General features: G+C 38.8%; 1 protein-coding gene across 2 annotated transcripts in view; it reads right to left on the bottom strand.

Moving 5' to 3' along the window:
* fbln2 (fibulin 2) overlaps positions 1-22440 on the bottom strand; it is an 84367-nt gene that overhangs the window by 24160 nt on the left and 37767 nt on the right. For both annotated transcript variants that reach the window (XM_039770941.1, XM_039770942.1), the window contains exons 3-7: positions 17416-17527; positions 16970-17099; positions 16320-16506; positions 6739-6930; positions 602-688 (exon numbers count right to left, since the gene is read on the bottom strand). In XM_039770941.1, coding sequence (XP_039626875.1) covers positions 602-688; positions 6739-6930; positions 16320-16506; positions 16970-17099; positions 17416-17527 — 708 coding nt within the window. The remainder of the gene's footprint in view (positions 1-601; positions 689-6738; positions 6931-16319; positions 16507-16969; positions 17100-17415; positions 17528-22440) is intronic.

Genomic DNA, 22440 nt, shown 5'->3' with positions numbered 1-22440 from the left:
AGACTAACAACTCCAAAATTAAATTTTGAACATGCTGTAAATTATAGTGTGTTTTTAGCCAAAAGCACACATCTTTTCATACTCAACATCAAGTATTTTCATTTTTCCAATGTTCCATCAAAAATTAACTCATGATATCATTAACAGTATGGATGTGAAAGTAATTCAGCTGTTTGTATTAACTTTATTTTTTATATAGTGCTATAAATTGGACCTATATGAATGAGTATGGGTTTTCTATGATGGACTGGTGGACCATCCAGTGTTGGTTCCTGTAATGCACCTGAAATGACACTGAACTGTATTAAGAGTGTTTGATAACAGAAGCGTGGCCTATATAGCATGTTTGACTGGTTTACAGTAGGTTGTACACAGGTTGTTAATGAAACTGTGGCAACTTGTTTCACATATTTACTGCATACTGGCACATTCTTCACCCCTAGGAATGGTGTAGGCTTCAACATCCTGATGACTAGATTTTAGTTGCCTTTTATCTCACTGGACGCAATCAACTCTGTTCTAAACCATTAAATATTAGGAGTCCATTAGAGTTCAGAATCCTGTTTAGCCTCCTCCTCTTTGGTGGCTTAATCCAGCATACCTCTACACAGGTCCAGCTCAGCAGTCTCGGTAGGGGACAGGGAAGGCAGGGGCATTATGTCCACTTTGTCATTCAAATCTTCATAATCTGTGGAAATAACACACACAAGAGAAAGTGACAAGAAGAGCCCAAAATGACCACAAAGCTCTACACTCAGACCCCACAACAGATAAGTTATTCTTTGTCAACCAAATGGTCTACTTGTATATATTTTACTGAGGGCAAAGAAACAAAGGATTGAATCAGAAACCTAGAAGGGGAGAACATTTTTACACATTCTGGATAGAATAGTGGATTTATGTGTCAGGGACTCTTTGGGGTCAGTTGGGTCAATATTCTGAGGGTTGAGGGAATATTGCCACAAAATCAGATTAACTATTTAACTAGTCAGTTCAAATATTTAAAGTAAGGATTGGATGGTGTTAGTGCTAAGAATTGGACTGACACCAGAAACAGGAACCTAGACTGAGGGCAGAGCATTTAGTGGGGAAGGTGAGGCAGTACAGAATCAGCAGGCAAGAATCAAGGGTTCATTTGAATAAAAATGTGCTTTTTCAAGTGGACTCTCTAGCACTCAATATTAGACTAGACACCTTCCTATTTTTCTTAGCAAATCAGTTTAAATACCTAGGTGTAAACATAACAAATAAACATAAAACTCTTTTTCAACAAAAAATGTGCTCTCTGCCTGGAAAAAATAAACAATGTGAATAGATGGTAAACCCTCCATCTCACATTAGCAGGGAGAATCCACATTGTCAAAATGAACATACTTACCAAGCTTCATTTTCTATTTCAAAGCATCCCCATATACATTAACAGATCATTTAAAAAATAGATTGAATCATAACCTCATTTGCTTGGAATTCAAAACATCCATAAATCCAAAGTGTGACTCTAAAACAACCTAAAGCAGAAGGGGGCATGGTAGTACCCAAGTTTCAATTTTATTACTAGAGGGCAAATATACAGGCCATGCTGACCTAGATATAGACACAAACTGATGAATATACACAAGCCTGGTCTGCAACAAAATTAAAATCTTGCAGCACTTCTTTATATTCCCTGCTCTGTGCCCGAGTAAATACAAATTATCTTCAATACACTAATAATCCAATCGCTCTACATTCAATAAGAACATGGAACCAATGTAAGAAACACTTTAAGACAGAGAAGTTCTTATTTGTTGCGCTTCTACATAACAATCACCTTTTCCACCCTCTCAAACATAAACAGTATTTAATGTTTGGAAAATGTCTGGGATTAAAACACTTGGAGATTTTTGCAAATATAATATCTTTGTATGCAAATATAATAGCTTTGTATGCTATTAACTTCTCATCCACACCAGTTTTCCGCTACTTTCAAACTAGAAACTTTGCTGAACGGAACCTGCCCAGTTTTTCTTCACCTATCTCCTATTTTTATTCCACAAGAAATATTGATCAGTCTTGAAGACTCATATAGCATCTCCACAATATATAAAACATTTTAAAGTCCTTTCCTTTCAAAGATCCCAGGGTACAGTGGGGAAAAGATCTTCCACTTTATATTTCAGAAAAGGAGTGAAAGGCAACCATGCATGGAATACACTCTAGCTCCATATGTGCAAATCACTCAATCATTCAACTTAAAATCTTTTATTGAGCACATTTATCTACTTTAAAATTGTCCAAAATGTATCCAGGGCAAGATTCAACCTATGAACATTTCAATTTAGCTCCAGCCTCACTGGGTTTTGGGCGTGTGCCAAATTAACATCATATTGGACAAAAATCTTTGAATGTCTATCAGACAGCCTTGGTGTCACAATCACTTAAACTTAAACTGGAGAACAAACAAGTTGTAATTGCCTTTACTTTACTATTAGTACATAGACGTATCCTTAACATTTTATAATAAGTTTGTATCTTGGGGAAAAGGATACTCTTCCTTCCTTGCTGTTTTTTAATGATTTGCTATGGTTGTTGGCTGTCCACTCTTGGGTGGGGGCTGAATTTTGGTTTGTTAAGTTTGATTTGATTGCAGGAATGTTATTTGCTTCAAATTAAAGAAAATATACTGTATATAAAAACGAATCAAGGTTTTTGAGGGATTGGGATGTGTATTTGTATTATAGAATTGGTTACATAGTCATTGGAATAAAGAGTGTTAAATGTACTGTAGGTGTGGGAACATAATCAAGTTTACAAGCAGAAGATGTGGAGGTGGTGAATCAATCTAAAAAAAAGAAGCGGATGAGGCTGGGATAGAATGCTACTAAACAGTGACATGGTGAAAATTATGTTAAGTCTGAAAACATGGTGATGGGAAATTAGAAAGCAAGGCTGAGGTGGGTAGAGAGGTCAACTGATTAAGGAAGGCTAAGCAAGTCATTTTTAAAACCACATTCAGGGTAAAGACAAGGAAACAATCACATAACAATGCATTTCCTTATCTCTCCATCTGAGTTATTTGGTGTTTCACACAGTCAGATAGCAGTCTGCTGTCTAGCAGGAACACTCAAGTCCAGGAAGCTAGAGCGAGTGAAATGTTTGAGTTGCCAGAGCCTGGGAAAGACAGAAAGAACTGGACATATATAGTAGGCACACATGGAATGCTGGGCTTACAATAATAAGTAAAGCAACGTCACTACATTCTAATATTATAGTGGCAGATTAGCTGGTATTCCAAAGTGTGACTGACTGGTTGAACGTTTCAGATAAACATTTAATGGCGGTAGAGTCAAAGAAAAGAGCATCTTGACAAATAACCAATAATACTGTAGTATGGCCACGTTCTTCACAGTGACCATATGCTAAGTGTTGGCTTAATCTGAAATACTGAATAAATTTGCCTGTGAGGTGCATCCCATTGACCAACAGCTGCTCCTACTCCTTTCTGTCTCACAGTCCCATCTTGTCTAATGAGAATTTTTATGAAAAACTAGGGGGCTTTGCCCCCTGCTCACTTTGCTCGTCCACCACCCCCAAACTACCCTTACCCCGGAGTGCGCTAGATGCCAGCCACTTTGTGTCTCTGCCGCTTGCGTTGTGAAGAGGGGAGCTGAAGGCACGCTAAGGAGCTGCAGTCGCTCCTCCGAAACCCCCTTTTAAACGGTGATACAATGAGAAACAAATACATTTTTTTTACCTCCTCTTTTCTCTATCAGCTGCTGGCTTGCTGCTGCTGCCGTGCTGCGTGATCTGCAAATATTTAAAGGACTGTACAGCAGCTGTCCTTTTGTCTCACTGCCTTGTCTCGCAGGACATTAAAGTGTCTCAGAGAAAATCACATCTCATCTCCTTCCAAGCCTTCCAAGATTTTGTTTATAATAGAGAGATGTGGTTTCCTCATTAAAGACATTTAGGAAAAGAGATTTTTTCCCTTTCTAGGAAGGCTACACCTTGATGTACATGAAGACATGTCCTATTTTATATTTTATACTTCTCTGTTTAACAGAAGTTTAGAAGTAAGCTCAGAATAGCATTTCCTTCAAAGGCTACTGTGGTGGTCACCTGTTTTGTACCTGACTTGAACCATATAGGTCAGAATTAATCAGGTTTTCTTGCATGGTCCATTTAGTTAAACCTCAGGTGCAACAAAAAATATTAAAATAGAACAATACTCCTGAAGAAAATAACTGCAATAAGTAATAATTAAACTATCCAAGTAGAGATGTACCTTATTGATAAAAAGTTGATCACCATTAAGATTTCAACAAGCAGCCCGCTGCGAAATCCTGTCTTGAGTCCTGTTTACAACTTACAGCATACAGTCTGCTGACGAGGGCTCATTTTGCTTGCGTTTAATAATTTTTATATTTTTTCTGTCTATGCAAAACAGCTCTACTTGCCTTTAATGGACTCTAATGGATGTTTACTGTTTTCATTTAGGCACATTTTGTAACCTTTTAATTTTATAGATAGGTGCACACATGTGCTGCCTAAAGTCGACAATTAATTTCCTCTATTCCTGGTCCATCTCTGTGTTTATGTGCAGAAACAACTCTGTTTTGAATATGTAACAATATTTTAAAGGCACAGTATTGCATTTTATACATCTAGATTTTATTTATTGATAGAGTGGAGTTTGTTGTGGTGTTATTCACCAGGTTAAAATTCACAGTATTCCAATTCCATAGTATACTGCTGACGGAAGAGTTTCAGTTCATTCCACACGAGTTAATGATGTCAAATTCAGCAATGGCCACTTAAGAATAATAGTTATAATTTTCAGGGTAAATTTAGTTGTTCTGCTGATGATACATGAATATGTATTTATTTTAAATAAGTGATCTCCAATCTATGAAATAAATCACTGAATATAACAAAGGTTTCTCTCATAAAACCTGGCAAATCTGTACTTCTCCTACTGGGTGATGCTCAGTAGCAGGTATAAAAAAAGCTTTACGGAATATCTGTTTACATGTTTAGAAATTACAGTGCACCCCACCTGAACATATTAGCATTGTATTATTATCCTAATTCAAACAGGTTTTTCTTTAGTCTAGTATCACTGGGTGGCGACTACTGCTACCCTTTTACCCTGATGAGAAACTGATGTGCCTTACATACTGTATTTTCTTGAGTTGATATCATAACACTTTATTGTATCATTTTCATTATTGTTACTACTTAGTAGTAGTAGTAGTACTAGTAGCGGTAGTATTGCCACCCTCCTCTCAGCGCACTAAGGTATGGTGGTGGGTTCACCAGATGTCAACCAGATCTCTTAGGCTTTGAACTCAGCCTGCTGTTCAGCTGAGGACTTGTCAAAAAATACAAGTCATGCCGAGGACTGTGATCTTCTGGATCTCTTCCCTGCTGACTTTACACAGGAGTTTGTCCAGCCGGCCTTGGAACCCAGTCTTGATGGTTTCCAGTGTGCCTATGACTACTGGAGCCACTCTTGACATTGTGTGTCTGACTTTGGTCTCTAGGTCTTTATACTTGATGATGTTCTCTGCCTCCTTGCTCAGGATTTTGTTGTCATTATTTATTTATTTATTTATTTGTGTTTTCATTTCTGTGGAACAGAACACTGCAGCACAGGCCTTGATCAGGTGTAAATCACATGACTTGTTGGCAGTATTATATTGACGTATGTGAGTATTGTGTTATCATGTCCTTCCACAAAATCTGTACTGTGTGAATTACCTCAATATCTGTATTTTGAGCTATTCTAAGAGTAAAGACATATTAATTTTAGTTCTTGGACTTCTGCATTTCCTCCAAGATGCATTCAAAATCTGACTCTTTGGATTTTTTTAAGGTGTTTAAAACATAGCTCTTCAACTTGACTTATCGATAAAGGCTATTGATGCTTGATTCTTTTCTAAATAATCTTGTGACCTTATATCAACTAATTTATGTCATCAGATATGTACCTGGAATAATGTATCACATTGTAAAGTTATATTTTCATTTATTTCATTTCCAGATTTTTGTGATGCATGATGTCCCTTTTTTTGTAGCTTACAGCCTGTCTTTATCCCCTATCTAATACTAGGACTCTGATGCAGCTGTGATTTAATTCAGTACAGCGAGAAATTTGTGATACACAACACAACTCCACCTCCATTGTGAATGTTCATCATTGTCTCGTGTAGTTGCTCTCTAAAATTACCACCTTTTGCATTCATTTTCCAGTAGTAAGTATATTCCCACTAAATTTTTTATCAGTAGGATAAGAAAACTGGGAATTGTGATGTGAGGGATGGGGACATTCCGCTTGGCACATTAGTTACTTTGAGCAATATGTCATTTCTTTTTATTATGTATATTTGAATCTTTAACATACTAACTCTTGCCATTGAACGGTTTTGCTCATGGAAGTAAGACATGTTAAATGTCATCTTTTGCAGAAAATGAGTTGTGACTCCATCATGAATGAAAAACCACTGTTGTGTTTCTGCATCAGGGCAGAACAGAATAGACAGCAAGTAAAACCACTATAATTGAGTCACCCTGCCCTGCCGCAGCATGATGTGAATCACTATGCTATCGTGCTCAACATGAAAGAAAATCTGTAGCTGAACACCCAAACTAACTCTACAAATTTGGCCTCAACAGTTCTTTTCAGGAAATTACTGTCCTACACAACTACACAATTAAGACACTTTAGGTGATATATTTATCAAGTGGGTTTCTCCTCACCTTTAGTACAGGTGTAGTGATCAGGCTGCAGGGTGTATCCTGGGAAGCAGCTACACTGGTAGGACTGAGGGGTGTTGATGCACACCTGACTGCACAATCTCTCATGGAGCTGGCATTCGTCCTGATCATCTACTTCCTTTTCCTCCTCATCACCTGCTGAGAAAGCCTCCTTTGCATACTGAACATCTGAAACTTTAAGACATAAAAATTAGGTAAACAGGTAATGTTTAAGACCAAAAGACAGGATGTAAAAAAGAAAGCAAAGATCACACAAAATATTAAAAAAAAAAATTAAAAATCACTTCCAAACCTGTCCCTCAAAATGATGAGCTTCATGTGCCCACAGGCCCCCAAGCACTAGTGTTTCATTATATTTTTGACACAGCTTATTGAAATTTAAAAGCATTTCTTTTTATTGTTTGATCCCTTTTTAAGTAACATGCATATTTTCTATTAAGTCAACATTCCTGATTTGGCTCCCTGCAAATGGAAATTCCCAAACTCTTTAACTTCATTACTTAACTAAAGGTGTGGAAAAAATTTTATTCCTTCATTCCTAGAGGGGAACACACCCAGGCAATTATGAGCATCAACCAGTCCTCTTAAGCAACATGTCTCGAGACAGAGAAGAGGGGTCACAGACTGTAAGACATTCTCACTTGAAGCCTGGCAACAATTCAGCACCTTATCAGCTCTCCCTCAAAAAAAAAAAATTCAAATGCAGGAATGGAGTTTGAATACCAAAATTTGATCTAATCTGATAAATTAGACGTGCCAAAAACATAATGCTAACCATCCATCATCCAACCCGCTATATCCTAACGACAGGGTCACGGGGGTCTGCTGGAGCCAATCCCAGCCAACACAGGGTGCAAGGCAGGAAACAAAACCCCGGGCAGGGTGCCAGCCCACCGCAGGGCGTGTACACATACACACACACATACACACACCAAGCACATACTAGGAACAATTTAGGATTGCCAATGCACCTAACCTGCATGTCTTTGGACTGTGGGAGGAAACCCACGCAGACACGGGGAGAACAGGCAAACTCCACGCAGGGAGGACCCGGGAAGCAAACCCAGGTCTCCTAACGGCGAGGCTGCAGCGCTACCGACTACACCACTGTGCCGCCCCTAATGCTAACCACACTTCACTAAACAAACAAAAAATGTAAACACAAATAAAGTCAAAAGTATAAATCACAAAGTTGCATTATAATCTGTGCATTAATTTTAGAGTATGGGTGTGTATGATTCCCAAACAGTAGTCATATTTACTCAAATGTAAAATATACATTCATTGTCACGTCTTGTCATTTTCTAACCTGCTTAATCCAAACCAGGACCGACAAGTCATTATTTAATACTAGCTGTGTAAGTCTGTGCTATAAAATGCCTGGGCTCATAGAAACTATTGAAATCGTCAGAAAAAGAAATTGAAATGCAGAGTCAGTGGTTTTGTTTTGTGGACGTGCTCGCCCCCCTTGTCTATCAGTGGCTAAGTGAGTTTCTCTCTTGTTTGTATTTCCTCGCTGGTTTCACTTTGGTGATGTAGTCGCTTTCTTTCAGCTTCATGCTGTAGCCTCGTACGTCTTTCTTCTTCTGACTTGTTAACTTGGGGTCACCTTTCCGGCTCTTTGAGCTTCATGCTGTAGCTTTGCACTTCCGGGCCTCCTTGCACTTCCAGGCTGGATAGACACATTTCCACGCATAGACGTTTATAGATAAGATACTGTAACTACAAGGATATATGGTAGTGAACCAATACAAAAGTCTTTCTGTCAATATGCAGGATTAGTTAAAAAAAACTGTTTTATACTGCTGAAAGGAAGCTGCTTTAGTTAAATTTACTTTTCAGGAAAACATGCACAGATTCCTACATGCCACAAAAGAGGTGCAATGGAGTAATTAAATACTCAAAGCAGAATACGAATAAAATGTTCTTTCTTTTTCTACACACTAAAAACCCAACTACAACCAAAACCATTTGAAAATAGATGAATATATAATACTGCGCGGGGCTGGCGCCTTGCCCAGGGTTTGTTTCCTGCCTTGTGCCCTGTGTTGGCTGGGGTTGGCTACAGCAGACCCACATGACCCTGTAGTTAGGATATAGTGGGTGGGATAATGGATGGATGGATGATTATTTAACATTATATACCTTGATAGTTAAAAACATTTGATAGCGTTAGTCAAGCTAAAAGGTAAACAATTAATTCAAAGGAGCATTGTAGGTGCAGAAATGGCCAATGAATAAGAAATACTTATATGATTACTGAATTGAAAAGTGTGGTTCTAGAGAGGTTAGTGCTGGAACTCTTCACTTTTCCACACGCATGTGCATGAGGGATAGCTTAAAGCAGTGCTTCCCAACCCATGTGCACCCTGGTATGCTGTGAGCACGGACTAAGGGTGCCGTTGCCAGGTGTCAGAACATAAAAAAATTTGATTTGAACTGATAATAATAATACCAGTTACACCTCAAGACTAAAGTCATGCTACCTGTGTGCATCCTATTTCAACTGCAGTCTGACGAATTAATAAATATTAGCTCTAATTTACTTACTTGCCACAGGGTAAGTGACGTTGCTTCCTGTTGTCTGTTTGGTTTTTTTTGCACTGAAAATGGCCGACTGTAGTGAAAGTAGTAAACGTAAAAACAACAGCAGCATCCACAAGCTCAATGAAAATAATAATGCGGGGAGCAGTAAAGTTGCAAAAAACGAAAACACGATACTATCAGGACAGTTACTTGAATTATGGGTTTACATTTGTTGACAAAAAAGGTATTCAGCACCCGTGATGTTTGTTGTGTGGTGATATCCTTGCAAATGAAGCCATGGTTCCAAGCACATTGTAACATCACTTTCAAAGCAAGCATCAGAATGCAAATAACAAGAACTCGGCATATTTTAGGCACAGCTGTTTATGAAAACTGTGTCGGTGTCAGACATATCAGAGTGAAGGGGTGCCGTTAGCTGAAAAGATTTCACTAAAGGTGCCATAGTTTGGGAGAGGTTGGGAAGCACTGGCTTAAAGGCTCAGATAATAGTAATTTCTTGCCAGAACTCCACTGGGCACTGTTGACGGATACCTTTTCTCTTCTTGTCTCTGTAGAGCAGAAGACTGATAACCTTAACATCTCTGAGTCACTTCTGGTGTCCTCCTGCCTGGACTCCATATTCCTGGAGGCTCTGCTATCTTGAGGCCGTCTATGTCAGAGACTTGCGCCTGCATTGCATTTTCTTTGATATTTAACATTTTTATAAAGCCATGTTTTGTTTTCATTATATGGAGTTAGCCTTTGGGTTCCCAAAAAGTTTTCATTTGTCTGTCTCTTGTCTTACATTAGATACATGTAACCAACAAATAAGGTTAAATTTGTAAATTACACAAAATGGAGTGGATTTTCATACCCATCCCTGTATAACCTGAACCTGGATAAAATGAACATATTGGAAGATATACCGTATTTTAGAAATTAGAAGTAATGAACATAACTGTAAAGTCTTACAGGTCCATTCATTTACTTTAATCTGTTTAGTTCTATGTAGTGTCACAAGGCACAAATCAGAAAACAATCCTGGAGAGGGTACCAGTAAGTCTTAGCCATTGGAACTAAAATGTTTTATTATTAATACACATTAAGAAAGACTAGGAAGGCCTAGTGGACCAATACTGTCCTAAACAATGCAGAGTACTGAAGAGACTGTATAGGCTCATTGGGCTTGAGTTTTATAGAAAGATGTGTAGAGTTCAAGTCAAATCCGATCATACTTAAACTGTGTAGCGCATTCGTGTGGGCAAATGTGATTTTTGACTCTATGTTACAAGTGGACACGACAGTATTACCGGAAAGAGATATCAGATTTATTCCAGGACTACAGCTATGAGGAAAGAGTAAAGGTTTTGAATTGTTTCATCTTATACATTGGTGACATGACAGAAGTGTTTGAAATTCTAAAAGGAGTAAATAGGATCGATGCCAGATGCAAATTTATAATACGCTGTTAAAGGGGAACCAACAAATGCTAGTAAATAAATACTCACTCATAGAAATCTATAAACATGGAGTAAGTTACCAGGTAGCAAAATCGAAAGCAGTACCAATTGCTCAATATTTTAGAAATATCTGTTGAAACGAAAATGGTGAGATATAGAGGGCAAAACGACCTCCTCATGTGAAAATTGTTGCATGTATGGACATGGTATGTCCATGATAAAATACACATGCAAACACTGTTTTCATAAACATAATATTTTTTTTAATAGCAGTTGATATTGATACTTATCAAGATATAAATCAAATCACTGTTTCTGTCAATCTTAAAGGTTCCTTTTTACTGAGATGTGAAGATCCATCCACCCATCCATTTTCTAACCCGCTGAATCCGAATACAGGGTAACGGGGGTCTGCTGGAGCCAATCCCTGCCAACAAGGCAGGAACCAATCCTGGGCAGGGTGCCAACCCACCGCAGGACACACCCACACACCAAGCACACACTAGGGCCAATTTAGAATCGCCAATCCACCTAACCTGCATGTCTTTTGGATTGTGGGAGGAAACCGGAGCACCCGGAGGAAACCCACGCAGACACGGGGAGAACATGCAAACTCCACGCAGGGAGGACCCGGGAAGCGAACCCAGGTCTCCTAACTGCGAGGCAGCAGCACTACCACTGCGCCACCGTGCCGCCCGAGATGTGAAGATGTGAAGATGTGAAGATATAATAAGGTTAATTTTGGTTGAAATATAATTTTTTTTTCTGTCAGAAGTTGAACATGCAAATATACTGTAGAACATTAAACATGTGTATTTAAAAAAAATAAAATAGGTATACATAATAAACTAAAATTTTAATTCTGACCAGTCAAGAGCTTTCAAGTTTTACAGGAGAACACAAACAAAATGGACAACTAAATTCTTATGTCAATTCCAAATAAGTACAATAGGTAATACAAAATAAAAAAGTCTCAATTCTAACCAGTCAAGAGCTTTCAAGTTTTACAGGAGAACACACTACATTTGTGGTCAACTCCAAATAAATTAAATCTTAGTTCTAAAATCTTAAATCTAAATCTAAAATCTTAAAACTTTCAAGTTTTACAGGACAACACAAAGTAAATTCTTTGTTCAGTTCCAAGTAAATAAAGTAGTTATTAATACAAAATAAAAAAAAAACTACTGCCTTTTTTTTGAGTCTTGGGCTGTGTACGTTAGAGTGTCTTCTTCAGTAACGCTGATTTTTTTCGAGTTTTTATTCATATTTTCCTTCAACATTTTTTATCTTGCTGCCAATCCTGATGTACTGGTTTGCAGGGCTCCTGTAGCCCAAACATTAGCAAATGTGCTGCTACTACTCCTCTCAGTGTTGTGTGTGTCAACCTAACCTGACGTGGCTGTAACTCTATTCCAGTTCCATGATTGGTTCAGCAAGGCACTATTCTCACTATCATTGGCTTTTTGTGATTTCTATCAAAACATGGATGAAATGAGTGCTATTGACATTATATTGACCATGTCTTATATTTCTATTGAGGAAAACTTATTTTGCAATAATTATCTTTATCATTTAATCGCTCAGCACTAATATACAGTGGTACCTCGGTATACGTCCTTAATCCATTCCAGATCCTTTGACTTATACCAAACAGGACGTATACCAAACTAATTTCTCCCATAAGAAATAATGGGAAAATGATTAATCCGTTCCCATGAAAAAAAAAAATCTTATTGCTATTGGCATATTATACATTGATGGGGTTGTATAAAGTAATTTAAACACTGTTTAATACTAAAATACATAAATACAAAAGCAAATACATGAAATAAATGAAAATTTAACCTCACTTTACTTTTTAATAAGTCTTTGTGTTTTCACAATCGTAGATACCGTCGTTCTCGGCAAACGGTATGCAACAGCCATGTCCGCCGATACGCATGCCACCTTCATACAACAATCAATTCAAATTACTGTGAAAAAACACAAAATCACGTTGTGACAATGCGAGTTTGCTGTATGCTCCCATCTTTTGTCAGGGAGCCCTTGAACTTTACACCGTCGGTAATGTGCCTCACTGCTAAGCTCATCGGTAACAACAAAGCAAGGGGATGGTGAAAAATTGCAAAGTGCTTTTATTAAAACAATCAACAAAACAAGGTGTTCAAATTAAAGTGCAGTCTCCAAAGTTCCAATAAATAATCCATAAAATCAGATGTGAAATGCGGAGGTTAAAAACAACGAGGTTAAAATACAGCAAGAAGCATTCTTTAAAAAAAACAAAACAAACAAGAAGAAGCCTGATGCTTTTTTACCTGGTGGCCCCCCTGCTTCCCAACAGGGGAGCCGCCCTAGTTGCAGCTGACCTTCACTCTGCCTACTTCAGCTACTTCATGAGCTCTCTCTCTCTCTCTCTCTCTCTCTCTCTCTCTCTCTCTCTCTCTCTCTCTCTCTCTGTCTGTCTGTCTCAACCTCCCGTCCGACTCGCACTACTATTTATCAAGGTAAGCAGCCCCAGGAGCAATCATTAATGCGAATGGTCTCTCACCTGTGCACTTAGGTGAGAAACGCCCACATAGCGAATCGCCCTGAGAATCGTTTCCGCCACATAACCACCACGCCCCCTTACCAAGCCGCGAGCACGATGAATATTTATTTTAAAACTGGCCTTTGACAGGAGCTGTGGACCCGCTATACCACACACATGAAAATTCACAGAGAGTTATAGCATGGGTTGTTCACTGAATGCTAGCAACTGGCACACTGACGCTCATGGGTAGTCGTGGCTATGTCTTGAGACAGGTAAGCAAGGGTAGCGCGCGATGTTCTAGCACGCAAGTCGTATTCCAAACAAAGGTCGTATATCAAGCAAAAATTTTCATGTCCAAGCAGGGCGTATACCAAGTTGGACTTATTCCAAAGCAGACATATACCGAGGTACCACTGTATATATATATATATATATATATATATATATATATATATATATATATATATATATATATATATATACTGTATATCACCATTTAAATCACAATTAAATATTTCTATTCAGTTTGGTTTTTCTTGCACATCATTTTCATTATTTACTCTGTTTCATGTTTTCTACAGTATAATTGTTTTGTGATTGTCTACTGCCTTCACTTATTTGTATTATAAGGTTCCAGAGTGTGGATTTATAATTGGGAGGAGAATAAAACTGCATCAGAGGAGCAGAAGGAAAAATATCAGGCCAAGGCCCCAATAAATGACATGTGTGTGTGTAAGTGTCAGTAGGGTGTGTGGTTCACAAGTAATGCACAGTCCCTGGTATTTGTCATGAAAGGAGTTCATATGAAGGAGTTAGGATTTTTATTTTGTCAAGATAAATGACAAGAAAACATTTATCGCTGTACTGTTCAGGGTGCGAGCTCTATGTTTAGGAAAGTAGAAAATTCATGTTAAACTATCAGGTAACACTATTATGATTTAGATATTTCTGGGGCAGGAAAGAAGGGCATTCTGCATTCAACTAAGAGACGTGTCTATTTCTGTGCCCCATTAGGAAACAGGAAGGATAACAGACAAAACAAAAAACCTGAATTAGCGTAACCCCTCCTAAGTCAGGATGCTCATAAGAAATGTAATGATTTACTAAATAAGGTAGAATCACATAATAAACAAGAATGCATCACACGTTCGAAATATTAAAATGTGTGCATTAATTAAAATGTTTAAATTTTAAATATTCTCAATTGTAATAAAAATTTGTAATTTTTCACCCTCTGATAGAGGTCTATAGAGGACTAGATCACTAGTAAAAGATCAAAAGTTAAAAATAACATTATACATTTGTAATGACTGATCTTGAAATAGTCTAAAATAACACCCTGCATACTTATGTTTGAAATATGTCATTTTTAACCTTCTGGAAGTGGCTCTAAGAGACCTAAAGGGAGGTAACTGTCAGGCTGAGTCACAATTTCAACTGCAACTGCAACTGTGTGGTATAAAGTCCAGAGTGTCTGCCAATGCACCAGCCTGAACTATTGGGTAGATTCTGAGGAAAGCAGGTCAGCTGACCCACTGATGCAAGTAACTATTAAAGCAAAATGGAACAGAGCTGAGTAGTGCTACTCATTTCACTTGTTTTTATGTTGCTCCTTGTATTTGTAATTAAATGTCTCGGTGTACATGGGGCATGTCCATACAGAACACAACCATTTACACTATAAATACATTTAACATTAATATATATTAAAACGGAGACTTGGGTTCGCTTCCCGGGTCCTCCCTGCGTGGAGTTTGCATGTTCTCCCCGTGTCTGCGTGGGTTTCCTTCGGGCGCTCCTGTTTCCTCCCACAGTCCAAAGACATGCTGGTTAGGTGGATTGGTGATACTAAATTGGCCCTAGTGTGTGCTTGGTGTGTGGGTGTGTTTGTGTGTGTCCTGCGGTGGGTTGGCACCCTGCCCAGGATTGGTTCCTGCCTTGTGCCCTTTGTTGGCTGGGATTGGCTCCGCAGGCCTCCGTGACCCTGTGTTTGGATTCAGCGGGTTGGAAAAAGGATGGATGGATATATTAAAACTGTTATAGTAACAGATAACAGTAATACAAAATTCTACAAATGAGCGGATATCAGTAGAATATGTGAACTATCATAAAAATTCAAAACCCCTGTCAATATTATGATGAGTCAATGCAGAGAAATGTCCATCCATCATCCAATCAGCTATATCCTAACTACAGGGTCACAGGAGCCAATACCAGCCAACACAGGGTGCAAAGCAGGAAACAAACCCCCGGCAGGGTCCTAGCCCATCGCAGGGCAAACACACACACCCACACACCAAGCACAATTTAGGATCGCCAATCCACCTAACCTGCATGTCTTTGGACTATGGGAGGAAACCCACACAGACACAGGGAGAACATGCAAACTCCACGCAGGGAGGACCCGGGAAGCAAACCCGGGTCTCCTAACTGCGAGTCAGCAGCACTACCACTACGCCACCGTGCTGCCTGGAGAGAAATGTTATCAGACTAATCCATTTTATAAGATACTTTTTCAAGATGAATTTCCAGTGGACAGATGATTGAATCGTATCTCAGCTTAAAGCTCAGGCATGTTTTGTGCAGACTTTGCATAAGTTCACACAGGGCTTTTACTTTTTCTCCTGTTACTCTAATTGGGTAAATGTGGGTAAGCATTGGTGTGTGAGTCTGCCCTGCTAAGGACTGGCATCCTCCTCTAGCAATGGTTACTACAACACCCTTAATTAAGCAGGTTCTGATACCAACTGATGACTGCAAAAGGCAATAGGATCACTATGGAGGCAGACACTACCCTTGTACGTTTATGACACTTGCTTTTTCATTTCTTTCTTTGGATAAGTAACCAGTGACAGACCAAATGACAAGTTTATAGCAGGACAGGACTGTAAGTGTGTTTTCATCTTGAGATTCTTTTTTCAATTGGAACATTTTAGATTGTGTGATGTTGAAACTAAAGATAAATAATAACAGCCTACTGGATTTTTCCCTGGTGTTCCAAAGGAATCCTTTACTTTCTGTATTTCAAATGTTTTTTTTTTTTTTACCTCTCTCAGGTAATGAAGTGGTTTCCAGCTTTGAAATTTGATTGAGGGAAGATTGGATGTGTCCTTCTTCTCCTTCACAGCATGCTAAGATCATGTGGTTGCATGGGTAGCCCAAAAAGCTGTGAGACTCACAGCCAAGGCCCTCAATGCGTAGTTTCAAGCCAAGAGAGCAGCAGGTGCAACACTCCTGTTGAAAAAGCAAAAAACAAAGAATTAGTAACATTAAGAACTCTTACAGGTAAAACAGAAGGTTGGGACATTGTAGGCAGTAATTACATGCAGACAACAGCAGCCATTTGTACAATGTATGACTGACTTAATATCCGAATAAAACATAAAAATGTTCACCTGGTTCTCCGGCAGACTTCTCTGTATAAAACTCGTCATGTAATCACAGGGCAAATAATGTCAGCCCATGCCAGCCTGCCACCGTATGCAGTACACCAATATACATTGTCTGACAGAGTAACACTACAGAAGTATTGCGATGGTGGCCCTCTGCTTTGTCTTTTCTTAAGATTCGCTATCCGCTAATCTCTTGCCCTTTAGCAAAAATTTCAAAAACTTCACACCACGTTCATTTTGGATCCTCAGAAACCTGTGCAATAACAGAGGTGGTAGAGGAGCCTCCCTGACAGATGGGTACTTGCCTTATAGATGTCCGCTCCACAGATGTCACTTTCATCCACATCACATTCCTCACCCTCTCTGGCTGCTGTGACACCAGCCAAGCAGTTGTTTTCTTTGATGTATCCCATACAGCATTGCTTCTGTGCAATTCTGCAATAGAAATGATTACGAGTGAACATCATTAACATGAGTCAGAATCACTAGACGGGCACAGTGGGGAGCTACTTTACTTGACCATTTCCTGTGGAAAACTGTTACATTCTTTACAAAGAAAGCACCATATATGCCCTGTCTGAAAGCAACCCACCAGAGAGTGCCTAGCATATGTTCTGAGCATTTATGAAAATTAATAAAGTGAAGGAACATTAGCCTAGTGGGACAGCTAACCAGTGCTGTGCATTTGAGAAAAGCAGGCTAGAATATCGCAAATAACTAAGCTTGGAGAAAGGATGGCTGCAGAGCATACCTGCATACAGATGAATTTTTGTCCATCATTTGCATGTTATCACACTGGCCACCTGCTGCTGCCCATTGCTGTCCTGCTGAACAACACGACTCAATCAAGTCCTTGGTGGAAACTGAAAAGATACAATGGGGACAACTGTGATTCTTGCTAAAGAAGAAGGTATTTTTCAGGCACTCCACAATTTATAAAGAGTTTAGGAGGAACAAAAACAATGAAGCAACCACAACCTGAAGGTTGCTCCAAAGACTGTTACAGGTACACCCAGCTGTGGATTAAGAGAATCATATATGGTAGCCTACAGGAGCCTGTCATGATTGGAAAGATTGTTTTAAGTGGCAGAGAACAGGAAAATTGCCAATGTTAAAAGGGATAATCTAAAATTGTAATCAAAAACTGTACTAGAGAGAGGCAACGTGATGCACATGCGAGTAACAATTTCACTGTACTCTGTACAAGTGATAATAATAACCCTATAAACCTACAGTATAAATGAAAGGTCTTTTTACAAAAACTGACAGGGTTAGCAAGTACAAAAGGGCTAATTAAACATCATTGCTTTGAAGTTCAATTTTTAAGGATCTGACTAATGCTTCTATGAATGTCCATCTCTTATATCATGCCCACCATAATGACATAGGTCAGATGCCTCATGTCCTTAGCCACTATGTAGTATCATACAGACCAGAAGAAAAAATAAATAAATATCAAAAACAAAATTACATGCAAACAACGCACACACATCAGAGGTGTTATCCCTGGCATCACTCAAGTGTCCAGCTGTGAAGACATCTTAGCATATTACTAAACTCTATCCACACTACTTATGATCCTACAGCTAGTCAACTGTACAGGTACTCCCTGTCTTTTCTCAGTGGACAGTTGAACACCCATTGATAGAGGACCACACATGGTCCAGCAAGATTCTAGTTGTGATCCTAAAGAGACGCAGCCATCCCAAAGTGACATGGTTGAACAGCAGTTGTAATCTCACTGGCACCAAAATACCCAAAATTGCTGGTGTTTTAGCTGTGGTCAAGTGAGTGACCAGATATATCAGAAGCACCCAGCTATGATCAAAGCACAAAAAAACAGTTGTAGCTCTTCAAACACACACATACACCTGTGCAGGTACTACAACCAGTGATAAGTGGTGCACCAAGAAGGGATTCCATGACACTTGGTACCATCCCTTTCTAGTTGGTAGCTAAGGGGCCTAGAGTGCACTATACTCTCTTCCACAGTGTTTGCTTTGTTTCTGTGCACTCACTACTCACAATGATATTTTACTTTTTACCAATGTACTTAAATGTTTCTCTTCTGTTTTGTCTTTCTTTGAGTAACTGATACCATATTCAGAGTTGCTTCTTGATTCAGGCATGGACTTGGCTGAATTTCCCTAACCCTCTACAGTTAGATGAAGCAGTTGTTTATTTGGTCCTATTCATGCCCAAACTATGTATATCATAAATACCTTAGTTGAGACACATTTCATCGACATACCACAGGACTACTTTAGTCAAAACACAGAAACTGGCTGCATAGTTAGTAACATAACATTCTGAAAACTGTTTAGTCCAGTTCATGGTCTTGGACAGCCAGAGATTATCCAAGTAGTATCAGACTAAAGGCAAGAACCAAACCTCAGCAGGGTTTCAGTCTTTTGCAGGGCACAGTCTTGCACGCATCCTTATTCCCACTCACACATACTGTTTGGAATTGCCAGTTAGTCTAACACACAAGTCGTTGGGATGGGGGTCATCATTTGTAAATGGATCCAAAAATCCTGTTTAGCAGTTATGGAAGTGAATTCATACAAGGAGAGAACAAGGCAGACAGCAGCAAGTGTGAATGCATTTTTCAAACCAAGAACATTTTGTCTGCTGTTTTCAAGTTCTTGTAAAATGCTTGCTGAACAATGCAGTGTATGGTGGAGTATACAAGATGTCTTTCACAGACAGGTACTGTGGATACACGTGGAGGGCCATTCACAGACTTTGATAGACTTCAGACTGGGTAGCCTGCATATGCCCTAATATAGAGTTTATTATATCAGGGTAAATCATACACTTTGATGACAAGCCCCTAGAGCCAAAATCCAAAGGCTATTAAATGGCCACAGTCAGGAGTACTGAAAAGGGTGACTGAAGAAGCACTGAATGTAGGAATGTTGACATGTTTCTTGGTTTTAGTCAAAGCTAGAAAAAAGATAGTAAGACATATTGCATTTAGCATAAGGAAATATGGTGTCATAGTGCTAGCTCTGAGAAACTAGACTCAATTCTTAGACTTTACCCTTTCCTTAAATAGTCAAAACTGTCTCTACTCACATTCAAAAGACAGGGTACAGTATATTGGCCCAGTATAAATTAGCATGTCTTAGCAAAGTTTACTTATTGAAAACAAATTCTGTTCCTCATGACCCTGTCAGAAAAACAGATAGAAGATTATAGGGAAGGGGCTGGCTTTGTTTATGAACTTCCAGGCAAACCAAGGGTCAGAAGAGAGATACTAGAAGGTTTATAGAGTTCCTTCTTGACCTTTTATTTAGGGGAAAAATTTCCACAAAAGTAGACTTATCCAACTTCTCTTTGCAGCAAAGGAAACACATACCAAAAACATATCATTCAAGGATGACGATTAAACACACACAGATGATATAATTTATGCCAAGGATGAAACCAAATGCCCCCTTGGAGAACATTCTCTGTCCTGAATTGACGGTTAAGTTCTTCTTTGCCATAATACATTAATTCATACACCCTGTCCTTAAAAGAATAAATTAACGTGCCTTAAGCCATTTCCCTTTTTGGACTGACCCCAGCAGGCGTTTCAGAGTCCTTTTGCTGCTGCGGCCCATGCCTTTGTCTAAGTGATGCAGAAGAGAGAGAGATAGCAATTAAAAACAGATGAGTACACATTGTGTAACCTTGATTCGTGTTTCTTACAAGGATCATGTCCTGGAGCCAGCAGGACTTCCATTTATAAGGACTGAGATCAGTATCATTGTGGGGGATCTGACCCCTGATGAGCTGCATTAAATATGGAAAGCAGTTTCCACCCTGTGCCTCCTGCTGTCGTGTAAACAGGAAAGCACACTGAGAAAATAGTGATGGAAAGAATCCGAATTATATTGCATAAGCACAGAAGCTCATTGCATAGGACACAGCATTCCGGTGCCAGGATTCATTATGAGTAAACGGAGCCACATCTGAGGTGTTTGTGCGTCATTTCACCAGAAGTGGATATGTTAAGTTTCCAGTGACATTGACTGACTCTTTGTCAGTACTATGAGGCACTCCACTCTATTTGTAGAATATTAATTAAAGCCCTTTGATAGGGTTACCTTCTCTCTAGTTAATTTCAACAGCTCATTGATATTATGTGTTATGTTTCATTTAGGCAATCCAAGGGCTGGGGTTCAAATTGCCCTATTATGTCTATTTTCTTCATTTTTGATAATTGTGTTGTTGTTAATATTGTTTCTCATTTAGTTTGTATGTGTATATGTATGTTGAACTATGCTTTATGTATATTGTGGGTGGTTCTCCAAGAGGCATGGCCACCTGTCCATCACTGTGAAGGGATTACCCAGAGTCCTGTAAAGGCTGAGGAAAACCCACAGTCCCTTGCAGTTCATTGAATGAGCTCAGTGGTGTGGTGAGTTCCATTGATCATTGTAATAGTGAATACTTTTTGTGGATTAAGTGGAATTTTTTCAGCTGCTCTTCTGGATTTTTTCTTTGAGATTTCTTTGCCTTGGATTACCTCATTATTTTCTTGCAGCTCCTGTGCCTTTGGAGCTCTTCGGAGCTTCATTTTTCAAGAGGAACTTTTTCATTAAGAAATTGTGTATTAACGAAGATACTGTGACTAGCCAGGGTTTGACAGTTTATTCTTCTAGTAGGCATTTAAAGTCATTTTTGGGACTTACAGTGCTTAGAACCCTATGTTCATGACATGACATTGTGAATTTCCCCTTGGGATTAATAAAGTATCTATCTATCAATCTATCTATCTATCTATCTAGGTCTTAGTCAAATAAGGTTCTCAACAAAAATCATCAGTAGTATGATTTTACAGCGTGTCAAATAAAACAGCTTTGAAAGTCTCTCAAGGAGAGTACATATGAGTTATAACAGGGAAAAAGAGTTAATGGTTGCACAGGGATTGACATATTTCTGTTACCACCCACAGCACAGAGGACTACCAACCCAAAAGAGAAGATTATCAGCTGGCCACACCCACGCCCCAACCCTTCATGGCTAAATTACTTATAAACACTACCTAATAAGATGTCCAGCATCATTTGATCACCAGAGCTTGTGGTAGACAAGGTTGCTTCTAAATCTCTTTTTTGATAAAACTAATGGTGAATATATGGGGTTTCCATACTGGAACAGCAACTCTCTTTTTTGTCTCATTTGTCCTTACTTTTTACAGTGGCATAGTCGTCAAGATTTCCGTAGTGAGTTGGAAGACAGGCAAATGTAAAACTATTACTTGACAATGTACAACAATTAGATGAAAAGATCCAACAACAGACAGAAAGAGAACGAGAACCTGCGCTGTTACTTGCACCATTAAGCAATAAAGATGACATGGAAGCCTACTTGAGGGTATTTGAGCAGACATTCAATGTAAATATTCAATTAACAAAATAACTTGGGCGTCTTTGCATTTTTTGAATTTGACTGAGTTTGTTCCCCAAGCTACTGACCTTTACAGTCATGATGTTAATGGTTGTTGTCTTGTGTTACTGTCATTAGACCTGTACTGCCATGTGTGCTCTGATGTTTGATGCTTTTAAACCTTTCTTCTTCTAAGCACAGGAATGCTTTGTAGGCCAATTTGTGATGACTTTGCAAGTGAGCTTTAATGTTTGTGGATTATTTACCCTTACAGCCTGTACAGCACACAATATATCCTGCTCCAAAAATACACTTACAAGTGTCAGTTTCAATGTTGTATTCCTAAAATACCCATACAAGGCTTTGTTGTTTTTTTACCCCACATTGATTTCTAAAG

This window comes from Polypterus senegalus, chromosome 12, assembly GCF_016835505.1.
Source record: "Polypterus senegalus isolate Bchr_013 chromosome 12, ASM1683550v1, whole genome shotgun sequence".
NCBI classification, from domain to species: domain Eukaryota; kingdom Metazoa; phylum Chordata; class Cladistia; order Polypteriformes; family Polypteridae; genus Polypterus; species Polypterus senegalus.
Note: the sequence above shows the minus strand (reverse complement) of the source record. Positions and strands in the feature narration are given on the sequence as shown.